Genomic DNA, 12,622 nt, shown 5'->3' on the forward strand with positions numbered 1-12,622 from the left:
AAAAAAAAAAAAAAAAAAAATATGGGGACAGCCTGGGCACAGTGGCTCACGCCTGTAATCCCAGCACTTTGGGAGGCCGAGGCGGGTGGATCACGAGGTCAAGGGTTCAAGACCAGTCTGGCCAACATGGTGGAACCCCATCTCTACTAAGAATACAAAAATTACCTGAGTGGGCTGGGTGCGGTGGCTCACGCCTGTAATCCCAGCACTTTGGGAGGCCGAGGCAGGTGGATCACGAGGTCAAGAGATCGAGACCATCCTGGTCAACAAGGTGAAACCCCGTCTCTACTAAAAATACAAAAAATCAGCTGGGCATGGTGGCGCATGCCTGTAATCCCAGCTACTCGGGAGGCTGAGGCAGGAGAATTGCCTGAACCCAGGAGGCGGAGGCTGCGGTGAGCCGAGATCGCGCCATTGCACTCCAGCCTGGGCAACAAGAGCGAAACTCCGTCTCAAAAAAAAAAAAAAATTACCTGAGTGTGGTGGCGGGTGCCTGTAATCCCAGTTACTTGGGAGGCTGAGGCAGGAGAATTGCTTGAACCCAGGAGGCAGAGGGTACAGTGAGCCGAGATTGTGCCACTGCATTCCAGCCTGGGTGGCAGAGTAAGACTCTGTCTCAAAAATATATATACATATATCCCTTCCAGGATGCACAGGAGGTGCTGAGCCTTCCACTGGTCCACCAGAGGGATGGGCAGTTAAAATAAAAATTGTTGGAGTCTACCCCGAGAGTGTCTGACTAGTGGGGGTGAGAATATGCATTTCTAGCAAGTTCCTAGGTAGTGCTTATTGGTACACAGAGAACACTTTGAGAACCACTCTTCAGAGGTAATAAAAGTTTAGCTGTACATGTGACTACCCAGCTAAAGACTACATTTCCCAGCTTCCCTTGTAGACAGATATGGTTACATGATCATTTCTCAGCCTATAGCATGTGAGGAGAAGTGGTATGTGCAACTTCTAGGCCTCAAAGAGGAGCATATCTTCCCTTTCCCTCTTTTGGCTGGAATGTAGGCTTGATGGCAGGCGCTGGAGCAGCCATCTTGCGTGTCAAGGATGCAGAGCAACAAAACAGAAGGAGCCTGCATTGAGGAGTCCCCACATTTGTCTGGATTGCATCTCTGCCTTTTGTTGTGAGAAAGCAATAAACCATTATCTCATTTAAGCTCTTGTAAGTTGGGGACTCTTTGTTACAGCAGCTGAAACAATATACTGAAAAACAGGCCAGGCATGGTGGCTCATGTCTGTAATCCTAGCCTTTGGGAATCCAAAGCGGACAGATCACTTGAGGCCCGGAGTTCAAGACCAGCATGGTGAAACCTCATCTCTACTGAAAATACAAAAATTAGCCGGGTGTGGTGGTGCACTCCTGTAATGTCAGGTACTCAGGAGGCTAAGCCAGGGGAATCACTTGAACCTGGGAGACAGAGGTTCAGTATATATATACACTGAAAAACACATAGTTCATACACAACAATCTAACACCACCATTCATGACTACAAGCCAAACACTGACCTACAGCCATCTCTCATTAAGTCCTCTTAAGTACCCTGAGATGAACCATTACTATTCCCATCTTACAGATGAGGAAACTGAGGCCTAGAGAGGTAGCATTCCTATATTCAAACCTAGACAGCCATGCTCTGCCCTTCACCCTACACCTCTTCAGGAAATTTTCAACTCTTCAGACGAGTGCCAGCATGGTTCCTTTAAGAAACTGGCTGGTGGCTGTGACCACAAGGGCACAGCCCAGGACTGCAGCCAGATGGGGTGTTGCCACTCACCGTAGACCCGCTGCCACCAAATCAGCAGAGCTGTGAATCCACAGAAGAAGAAGACACAGCCCATCACTGTCTTCCATTCATTGGAGCGACGGTTCATCTCCGCAAAGGTCTGATGGTACTGGAGCCGGTACACTGGAGGCAGGTGGGTGTGGGGAAGGGCCTCAGGTGCATCCACTCTAAGTGATCCCTGTCTCCCGCTCCCTGAGCAGATGCTGTTCATTCAGCAGATTCTTACTGAGCATGTACTGTATGCACAGCATGGTCAGAAACAGGTGACAGCAGTGAATGAGCCAGATGAAAATCCCCGCTCTTGTGGAGCTTAGAGGGGAAGACGATGGCAAATGCTTCAGGCAAACTGTTGGGTGGCCAGGGAAGGTGTCTCAGAGGAGGTGACATTAGAGCTGAGGCTTGAAAAATCAGTGGGAGAAAGCTGGTGAAAATTGGAAGTGCAAAGACCCTGAAGCAGGAAGTGGGTAGGGAAAGGCTGAAGTGAGGACCACTGTGGCTGGAGTGAAATGAGCAAAAAAGACAGAATTTAGCTGGGCGCGGTGGCTCACACCTGTAATCCCAACACTTTGGGAGGCCAAGGTGGGTGGATCACAAGGTCAGGGGTTCTAGACCAGCCTAACATGGTGAAACCCCATGTCTACTTAAAAATACAAAAATTAAGGCCGGGCGCGGTGGCTCACGCTTGTAATCCCAGCACTTTGGGAGGCCGAGGGGGGTGGATCACGAGGTCAAGAGATCGAGACCATCCTCGTCAACATGGTGAAACCCCGTCTCTACTAAAACTACAAAAAAAAAAAAAAAATTAGCTGGGCATGGTGGTGCGTGCCTGTAATCCCAGCTACTCGGGAGGCTGAGGCAGGAGAATTGCTTGAACCCAGGAGGCGGAGGTTGCGGTGAGCCGAGATCGCGCCATTGCACTCCAGCCTGGGTAACAAGAGCGAAACTCCGTCTCAAAAAAAAAAAAATACAAAAATTAGCTGGGTGTGATGGCACACACCTGTAATCCCAGCTACTTGGGAGGCTGAGGTGAATCGCTTGAACCTGGGAGGCAGGGGTTGTGGTGAGCTGAGAGCTGCCATTGCACTACAGCCTGAACGACAGAGTGAGACTCTGTCTCAAAAAAAAAAAGAGCAAGGGCTGGGCGTGGTGGCTCAAGCCTGTAATCCCAGCACTTTGGGAGGCTGAGGCCGGTGGATCACGAGGTCAAGAGATTGAGACCATCCTGGTCAACGTGGTGAAACCCCGTCTCTACTAAAACTACAAAACATTAGCTGGGCATGGTGGCATGTGCCTGTAATCCCAGCTACTCAGGAGGTTGAGGCAGGAGAATTGCCTGAACCCAGGAGGCGGAGGTTGCGGTGAGCCGAGATCGCGCTATTGCGCTCCAGCCTGGGTAACAAGAGCGAAACTCCGTCCCAAAAAAAAAAAAAAAAAAAAAGAGCAAGAATTTAGCAAATGAGAGGCTGGCCAGAACCAATTTACACAGGACCTTGTCAGAATCCACGGAGAAGAATCTGGATTTCATTCTAACAGAATTAGGGAGGGGACTGAGTGTGGTGGCTCACGCCTGTAATCCCAGAACTTTGGGAGACCAAGGCAGGTGGATTGCCTGAGTCTGGGAGTTCAAGACCATCCTGGGCAACATAAAATTGTCTCTACAAAAAGTTAAAATATTAGCCAGGTGCAGCGGCACATGCCTTGCTCCCAGCCACTCAAGAGGCTGAGGCAGGAGGATTGCTTGACCCTAGGAGTTTGAGGCTACAGTGCTCTCATAGCTGGGGCAACAGGGTGAGACTGTTTCTTTTTTTTTTTTTTTTTGAGACCGAGTCTCTGCTGCTGAGGTTGGAGTGTGTGATCTCGGCTTGCTGCAGCCTCTGCCTCCTGGATTCAAGCAATTCTCCTTCCTCAGCCTCCCAAGTAGCTGGGATTACAGGCACCTGCCACCACAGCCAGCTAATTTTTTGTATTTTTAGTAGAGAAGGGGTTTCACCGTGTTGGCCAGGCTGGTCGCAAACTCCTAACTTTAAGTGATCTGCCTGCCTCGGTCTCCCAAAGTGCTGGGATTACAGGCGTGAGCCACCACACCCAGCTGAGACCCTGTTTGTAAATAAATAAGTAAAATAAAAGAATTGGTACATTCAGCCAGGCACAGTGGCTCATGCCTATAATCCCAGCACTTGGGCAGGCTGAGGCGGGTGAATCACAACGTCTGGAGTTTGAGACCAGCCTGACCAAGATGGTGAAACCCCATCTGTACTAAAAAACACAAAGATTAGCCAAGCGCGGTGGTGGGCACCTGAAATCCCAGCTACTTGGGAGGCTGCGGCAGGAGAGTCACTTGAACCCATGAGGTGGAGGTTGCAGTGAGCCAAGATCACACCACTGCACTCCAGCCTGGGTGACAGAGCAAGACTCCATCTCACACAAACAAATAAATGGTATTGCGAAGACTGAATCTGAGGCAAGGAAGTGACAAGATTGTGCTTTTATTTGACTCAATTTTTTTTTAATTTTTTATTTTTTGTTAGAGATGGACTTTTATCATGGCCAGGCTGGTCTTGATCTCCTGACCTCATGATCCACCCACCTTGGCCTCCCAAAGTGCTGGGTTTACAGGCGTGAGCCACCGTGCCCAGCCTAACTCAAACGTTAATCAGAACCGTTCCTAACTTTTTCTTCCTTCATACTAATATTTGTATTCCTTTGTTTTCCCATTTACTGCTTATCTTTTCTTCTAGGCTTCAGCGCGCTGTTACATTGTTGATATGATGTAAGTTCACTGTTACATTCCCAACACCTAGAACAGTGCTTGGCTCAAAGTAAGCCTTTAATGGTTATTCCCAGGATGAATGAGTGAATAAGAGTGCCCCTGGAGAATCCTGAAAAATCAGCCAGGCTCACTGCCCTCAAAGACATCAGACTTCCTGGTAACAGACTTTCCAGCCTGAGGGAGTTGCTAATGGAAGGGAGGGAGAGAAGTGGGGCTGGAGTTTAGAGGAGTTTTCTTAGAGGAGTGTAGGCAGAACTAAAGATGGCACACCAAGAAATACACATTTGGTACAAAAATTAGCTGGGCATGGTGTCAGGTGCCCGTAGCCCCAGCTACTCGGGAGGCTGAGGTATGAGAATCACTTGAGCCCGGGAGGTGGAGGTTGCAGCCAGCCAAGATTGCACCACTGCACTCCATACTGGGCAACAGAAGGGAGACGCCGTCTCAAAAAAAAAAAAGAAATACACTTTTGGTCTCTGCCCCCAGTTCTTCTGAAACCCTTGGAACTCGGTTGACAGAGGTGAGAGGAGTATGTCTTTAAAACATTTTTTAAAAAATTCTTTTTCGAGACAGGGCCTCACTGTGTCACTCAGGCTAGACTGCAATGGCACAATCGTATTACCACAGCCTTGACATCTCAGGCACCAGAGATCCTCCCACCTCAGCCCAATTAGTAGCTGGGAACGCAGGTGCACACCACCACACCCAGCTTATTTTTGTATTTTGTGTAGGGATGAGGTTTTACCATGTTGCCCAGGCTGATCTTGAATTCCTGGGCCCAATCGATCTGCCTGCCTCGGCCTCCCAAAGTGCTGGAATAACAGGCATGAACCACCACACAAGGCCTTTTGAAAAAATTACTTTTTTTTTTTTTTTTTTTTGAGACGGAGTCTGGCTCTGTCCCCCAAGCTAGAGTGCAGTAGCATGATCTCGGTCACTCCAGCCTCCACTTCCTGGGTTCGAGTGATTTAGCCCAGCTAAATAGTCGGGCATGGTGGCTCACACCTGTAATCCCAACACTTTGGGAGGCTGAGGTGGGCAGATCACGAGGTCAGGAGGCCGAGATCAGTCTGGCCAATATGGTGAAACCCTGTCTCTACAGAAAATACAAAAACGTCTGGGTGCGGTGGCTCATGCCTGTCATCCCAGCACTTTGGGAGGCCGAGGCAGGTGGATCACTTGAGGTCAGGAGTTCGAGACCAGCCTGACCAACATGGTGAAACCCTGTCTCTACTAAAAAAATATAAAATTAGGGCTGGGCGCGGTGGCTCACGCCTGTAATCCCAGCACTTTGGGAGGCCGAGGCGGGTGGATCACGAGGTCAAGAGATCAAGACCATCCTGGTCAACATGGTGAAACCCCGTCTCTACTAAAAATACAAAAAATCAGCTGGGCATGGTGGTGCATGCCTGTAATCCCAGCTACTCAGGAGGCTGAGGCAGGAGAATTGCCTGAACCCAGGAGGCGGAGGTTGCGGTGAGCCGAGATTGCGCCACTGCACTCCAGCCTGGGCAACAAGAGCGAGACTCCGTCTCAAAAAAAAAAAACAAAATATAAAATTAGCCAGGTGTGGTGGTGCACACCTGTAACCCCAGCTACTTGGGAGGCTGAGGCAGGAGAATCACTTGAGCCCAGGAGGTGGAGGTTGCAGTGAGTCATGATTGTGCCATTGTACTCCAGCCTGGGCAACAAGAGCAAAACTCTGCCTCAAAAAAAAAACCAAAAAACCCCAAAATATTAGCCAGGTGTGGTGGCGCTCACCTATAGTCCCAGCTACTAGGGAGGCCAAAACGGGAGGATTGCTTGAGCCCAGGAGGCAGAGGTTGCAGTGAGTTGAGATGGGGCCACTATACTCCAGCATGGGTGACAGAGACCTTGTCTCAAAAGAAAAAAAAAAAAAAAAAAAAAAAAAACAGAAAAAGAACTTGTTAACTCAGCTGTGAGACTACACTGCAACTCACCAAGCATCCCACTAAACCTTCAGTTTACCTAATGTGGTACAGCAGCTCACGGCGAAACCCTGGTGCCTGCATGGTTTCAAATCTTGCCTCCACCACTCTCTAGCCATGCGACCATTGCAAGTGACTGCGCCTTAGTCAGCCTCAGTCTCTCAAATGTGAGCTAACGAGAGCACCCACCTCCACAGCTGCTACATGTAAGTGTGCAGCACATACTAGGGATGGTGCGTGTCACCGTCTTGCCTGGGGAATGCCTTCCTCCCTCCCTCCCTTCCTTCTTTCCTTCCCTTTTTTCTCTCCCCTTCTTTTCTTTCTTCTATTTTTTTTCCTTTTTTTTTTTTTTTTTTTTTGAGACAGGCTCTCACTCTGTTACCCAGGCTGGAGTGCAACACAGTAGCACAATCACCGCTCACTGCAGCCTCAGCTCCCCTGGGCTCAAGCGACCCTCCTGCCTCAGCTTCCCAAACAGCTGGGACCACAGGCGTGTGCCACCATGCTCAGATAAACTGTGTCAATTTCTGGAATGGATGAAGAGAAGACCAAGATATTGTGTGTGTGTGTGTGTGTGTGTGTGTGTGTGTCTGTGAAAGAGAGAGAGAGGAGCTGAGAGAGGGCTGGAAATGCAAGCTCACAGGCAGGAACAGAGCCTGGCTGGCTCACAGCTGTATTCCCGGTGCATGGTATTGTAGTAGGTGCTCAGTAAGATGCTGACTGAATGAATGAATGTGAGAAGCATGAGCCTTTCCCCACTAGGAATTCCCTGAAATGCTGGATGTCAGGCTGAGTATTCCCATTCATGGAATGAGAATCAGGTGCTCCTAATTTCAAAGGGTCAGCCCAGGGGCGCTCTGGTGGTCATGACAAGGACCACACATCCCTCCAGCCTCAGGGTCAGAGGGCTCTTCCCCAACCATCTTATCTGCCTCTCTGTCCCATCTCCCCACAGTCTGCTGCTCTGACACCCTTCCCCATGCAGTTCCCACTCCCTGGCAGTGCCCTCCTCTTCACCCTTCAAGGCCAGCTGGAATGTGCCCTGCTCTGAGATGCCCACCAGGATTTCACCTCACAGTTCTTGAACACGTCTCACTGTAGCCACATATTCTGTATTACAGTTATCGGATCTGTGTTGGTTTTCCCCGCAGGACTGGGAGCACCATGGGGGTAGGAACGACCCAGGTCATTCACCTCGTGTCCCCAGCAATGCCTAGCATCAGGCTGTGCACAAACAGGTGAGTGAATAAAGAAATGAACAAGGGCTGGATGCAGTGGCTCATGCCTGTAATCCCAGTACCTTGGGAGGCCGAGGCAGGTGGATCACAAGGTCAGGAGATTGAGACCATCCTGGCCAACATGGTGAAACCCCGTCTCTACTAAAATACAAAAAATTAGCCATGCGTGGTGGCACATGCCTGCAGTCACAGCTACTTGGGAAGCTGAGACGGGGAATCTCTTGAATCCAGGCGACAGAAGTTGGCGACAGAGCAAGACTCCGTTTCAAAAAAAAGAAATAGACAAATGCATGACCTTCATCCCTCAGGTGTTTGGAGGTTTCTGGATGTCCTGGGGCCTCTCTCTGCCCTCTGATCCCTGACAGGCCCTAATTTCCAAAGTCAGCCCCCAACCCACTCTCTCCAGCCAGCCCCACCCTGACACCTACGGGCCACCTTTTCGGCATGGCTCAGCTGGGTCCAGCTTCCCTTCTCCTTCTCCTTCAGGGCCTGCTGCTCAGCATTGAGATCTGAGCAGAAGGGCTCTTCTGGCATGGGGTAGGAGCGCTCGGCATACCAGTTGGCATAGGGGGGCATCTTCCCCTCACCACGGGCTGCAGACACAAAGAAGGGAGCTGAGTCCAGGCTGCCCCTGGGACACCCTATCTCTAACCATATTAATAAAGAAGGCATTTATTGAGCACCTGCTTGTGCCAGGAGTCATTTCATTCTAAAATGAGTGGACTCATTTACTCCACGTCACTTGGAGCCAGGTGATATTTTCATCTCCATTTTACAGATGAAGAAACTGAGTAGCCCAGCCTGGCCACCATGGTGAGACCCTGTCTCTACTAAAAATACAAAAATTTGCCTGTAATCCCAGCTTCTCAGGAGGCAGAGGCAGGAGAATCGCTTGAACCCAGGAGGCAGAGGCTGCAGGGAGCCAAAATGATGCCATTGCATTCCAGCCTGGGGACAGAGTGAGACTGCATCTCAAAAAAAAAAAAAAAAAAGAAAGAAAGAAACAAAGCAGTTAAGTGACTTGCTGAAAATCACAGAGCAAGAATGAGCAGAGCAGTTAAGTGACTTGCTGAAAATCACAGAGCAAGAATGAGCAGGCCGGCACAGCGGCTCACGCCTGTGATCCCAGCACTTCGGGAGGCTGAGGTGGGCAGATCCCTTGGGCCCAGGAGTTCAAGACCAGCCTGGGCAACATGGGGAGACCCTATATCTACAAAGTTTTAAAAAATAAGCTGGGCATGGTGGCACTTGCCTACAGTTCCAGCTACTGAGGAGGCTGAGGTGGAAGGCTTGCCTGAGCCCAGGAGTCGAGCTGTGATGGTGCCACAGCCCTCCAGCGGGGAAAAGAGGGAGGCTCTGTCTAAAAAAAAAAAAAAAAAAAAAAGAGCTGGGCTCAGTGGCTCAAGCTTGTAATTCCAGCACTTTGGGAGGCCAAAGTGGGCGGATCACGAGGTCAGGAGTTTGAGACCAGCCTGTCCAATATGATGAAACCCCGTTTCTACTAAAAAACACAAAAATTAGCTGGGCGTGTTGGTGCACCATGCCTACAGTCCCAGCTACTCAGGAGGCTAAGGCGGAGGAATCACTTGAACCCGGGAGGCAGAGGCTGCAGTGAGCTGAGATCATGCCACTGCACTCCAGCCTGGGCAACATAGTGAAACACTGTCTCAAAAAATAAATAAATAAATAAATAAATACACTTAAAAGGCTTCCTGAGGTTGGGTGCGGTGGCTCACACCTGTAATCCCAGCACTTTGGGAGGCCGAGGCTGGCAGATCATGAGGTCAGGAGATCGAGACCATCCTGACTAACATGGTGAAACCCTGTCTCTACTAAAAAAATACAAAAAAATTAGCTGGGCGTGGGGGCATGCTCCCATAGTCCCAGCTACTTGAGAGGCTGAGGCAAAAGAATCACTTGAACCCGGGAGGCCGAGGTGGCAGTGAGCCAAGATTGCATGCACACTCCAGCCTGGATGACCAAGCGAGACTCCATCTCAAAAAAAAAAAAAAAAAAAAAAAAGGCTTCACTCGGTGCCTGGTGCCTGGCACAGAGCAGATGCTCAGTAAATCATTCTGTTTAATGGAGGTTGGTTTTGCTACTGGCCTCCACTCCTGGAAGCTCTTAGCTTGACAGCTAAGCCCTCAAGCGCTTCCTATGGGCGCCCAGGGTGCCCAGAATATGGCCGGACATTAGGCAGGGTCTCAACAAAGATTCTCTTCACAGCAGAGGTGCCCACAAGGAGGGCTCTGGTACCCCCTTAATGGGAGAGTGTTGGAGCTGCCTGGAGCAAGGAATCCTGCCTCTTCTAATATTTAGATCTTTGGGCCTGAGTTTCTTCATCTGCTAAAGGGAGATAACACCGTGTCCACCTCACATGGTTGTTGTGAAGTCTAAACGCTAATCCACATGAAATGTTTACCACAGCCTGAGGTACTAGTAAGGGCTCAATAACAAAATCATCTTTGTCATTCTCCAGTCAGCAAGGCCTTTCTGCTATCTGGCTGAAGTCTCTCCTGCTTTAGGTCTCTTTCTTCTGACTAGCATTGAAGCCAGGGTCTGAGTAGGAGGAGCCACGGCCGGCATCCTCCACCTCAGGGCACAAGGCCTAGGGGCCTGAGGCCGGGGGCTGGCTCCTAAGGAAGCTTGGCATGGAGACAGGCACTGTCGGCTTACCCGTGGGCTCCATTTCCTGGAGAAACTTGGCCTTGGACCAAGGAATGGGATCATGGGAAGTGTGGTAGGAACAGGCCCAGGGTGGCACGGAAGGGCAAAGGGGACAGCCTGCAGAGGGGAGCCCTGCCCCTAGCTCTGGAGTTAGGCTGGGAGGCAGGAGGCCAGGTCTCACCGGGGGCTTCTGGGCTGTGCATCTCTCGTCTTCCATGTCCACTTTTCTTCAGCATCAAGCTCCAGGCAGCTCTGGAGAGCATCTGGGGGTGTGGAGGTGTGGATGAGCTCTGCCCCCACATCACACTTGGCCTCCACACCGCAGGGCCAGAGGAAGAAACCCTTTCCACTGGTATGGTAGTGGCGGGGGTCCCAGGGTTTCAAGGTTACCCTCATGCCCTTGACCCTTCTCATTTTGTCTGATATCCCTGGGGATCGGGGGGGGGTCAATGGGGGTCCTAGACCTTTGGAGCCCCTTCTTGGGACCTCAATTCACCATCTGAGAAGTGGGAGGAGGCCTAACTCTTGGGGCAGGGTCTCAGGCATGTGAGGCTGAGGGCTTGGGTTCTGGTGCCAGCCCCAGCTCAGTCTGGCCAGACTGGAGAACCCCCGCTCAGTTATTTGCTTTCCAGATGAAACTGGGTGGGGGTCCAGGTGGAGAGGGAGCAGGTCCTGAGGCTCTCTTCCCTGAAGGGCCATCTGCAGAGGCTCCTGTACCGGCAGGACAGATAGACTGTGGGCCCCACCCCTTCCCCCCTAATTGGGTGCCTACGTGCACACAGAGCCTGCTCTGCTGGATCTGGTGGGGGGGGGGCCACTGGGCTGAGCCAGTCTGGCTGAGCTCAGTCCCCTACCCTCCCCCGCCGCCCCCAAGACTCAGGGTTTGGCATCCATGGGAGTGGGGAGGGGCTTTAGAGGACGAGGACTTAACTGGGTCAGAGGGAGGGAGACACACACCTGGGGAGAAGAAGGGGGTCCCACATCTAGGGAGAGAGAGGGGCACTCAAAAAATAGAGTGGCGGGGGGGTACACCACAGGTGATAAGTGGGAGGGGGCAGCCCGCACTTCTGGGAAAGAGGGGCTCCGGCCAGTGATTATGATGAGTGGGTGGGAGAGCCCCACATATCGAGAGAAGGAGGGTGTAATCTGTATTTGGGGAAAGAGATGGCACTCATATGCAAAGGATAACTCCCAAGGAGTCCTCAACTCTGACCTGCAAGAAGTCCCCCTATGACAGGGACCACTCGGGGCATGACCCGTCGGTGAGGGCAGGAGACCGAGCGGAGACCTCAACCCGCGCAGGCTTGGGTAACCGGGTCCTCCCCCAACTCACTCACCTCGCCGGCTCCAGCTCCGCAGCAGGAATGCGACCTGGGTCTGCCCAGCCAGCAACTGAGAACCCGCTCCGGAGGGACCTGAGTGCGGGCGCCCGCCCCTGGCCCGCCCCACAGCTTTTCCCAGGGCCGCCCCCGCGTGGGAACGTCCTGCTTCGGCCGGGAGTGGGAGCGCCCAGCCCGCGTCCCTGGGGGCACCCCGGCCCACAGCGTTGGGGGAAGGACTGCAGAGCGACTCCTGAATCAGTGTCCCTACCCCTGGGGGTCCTGCCTCTGGAGACCCTCTGCAGACAGTAGTCACATGAGCAGGGTGTCCCTGCCTCCTCCACCCACCCCTCCTTGCTGTTTCTCCCACCTGGGATGTTCTCTTCAGGCCTTTGCAGACTCAAATCTTGCCAACCTTTCAGCCAGGCGCAAGGCCTCCTACTCCAGAAGCATCTATTAGGCAGGTAGCGGTGGCTTACACCACGGAGCACTTTGGGAGGCAGAGGCGGGTGGATCACCTGAGGTCAGGAGTTTGAGACCAGCCTGGCCAGAATGGTGAAACTCCATCTCTACTAAAAATACAAAAGTTGGCAGGGCGCAGTGGCTTACGCCTGTAATCCCAGCAATTTGGGAGGCTGAGGTGGGCAGATCAGGAGGTCAGGAGTTTGAGACCACCCTGACCAACGTGGTGAAACCTCATCTCTACTAAAAATACAAAAAATTAGCCAGGTATGGTGGCAGGTGCCTGTAATCCCAGCTACGCGGGAGGCTGAGGCAGGAGAATCGCTTGAGCCTGGGAGGCAGAGGTTGCGGTGAGCTGAAATGGAGCCACTGCCCTCCAGCCTGGGCAAAGTGAGACTCTGTCTCAAAAAAAAAAAAAAAAAA

General features: G+C 51.8%; 1 protein-coding gene across 2 annotated transcripts in view; it reads right to left on the reverse strand.

Moving 5' to 3' along the window:
- The window catches only part of LOC116562855, a 13,448-nt gene extending 1,236 nt beyond the window's left edge, over positions 1-12,212 (reverse strand). Inside the window, exons 1-4 of one of the 2 annotated variants that reach the window (XM_032295323.1) lie at positions 12,108-12,212; positions 10,600-10,681; positions 8,180-8,344; positions 1,786-1,917 (exon numbers count right to left, since the gene is read on the reverse strand). In XM_032295323.1, the coding sequence (XP_032151214.1) occupies positions 1,786-1,917; positions 8,180-8,344; positions 10,600-10,681 (379 nt within the window). In that variant the 5' untranslated portion in view covers positions 12,108-12,212. Of the gene's footprint in view, positions 1-1,785; positions 1,918-8,179; positions 8,345-10,599; positions 10,682-11,755; positions 11,873-12,107 lie in introns of those variants that run through there. The other variant, XM_032295322.1, reaches the window with a different exon arrangement.
- Positions 12,213-12,622: the final 410 nt, after the last annotated feature.

Source organism: Sapajus apella, unplaced genomic scaffold, assembly GCF_009761245.1.
Source record: "Sapajus apella isolate SASKATOON/1434 unplaced genomic scaffold, GSC_monkey_1.0 scaffold33, whole genome shotgun sequence".
NCBI classification, from domain to species: domain Eukaryota; kingdom Metazoa; phylum Chordata; class Mammalia; order Primates; family Cebidae; genus Sapajus; species Sapajus apella.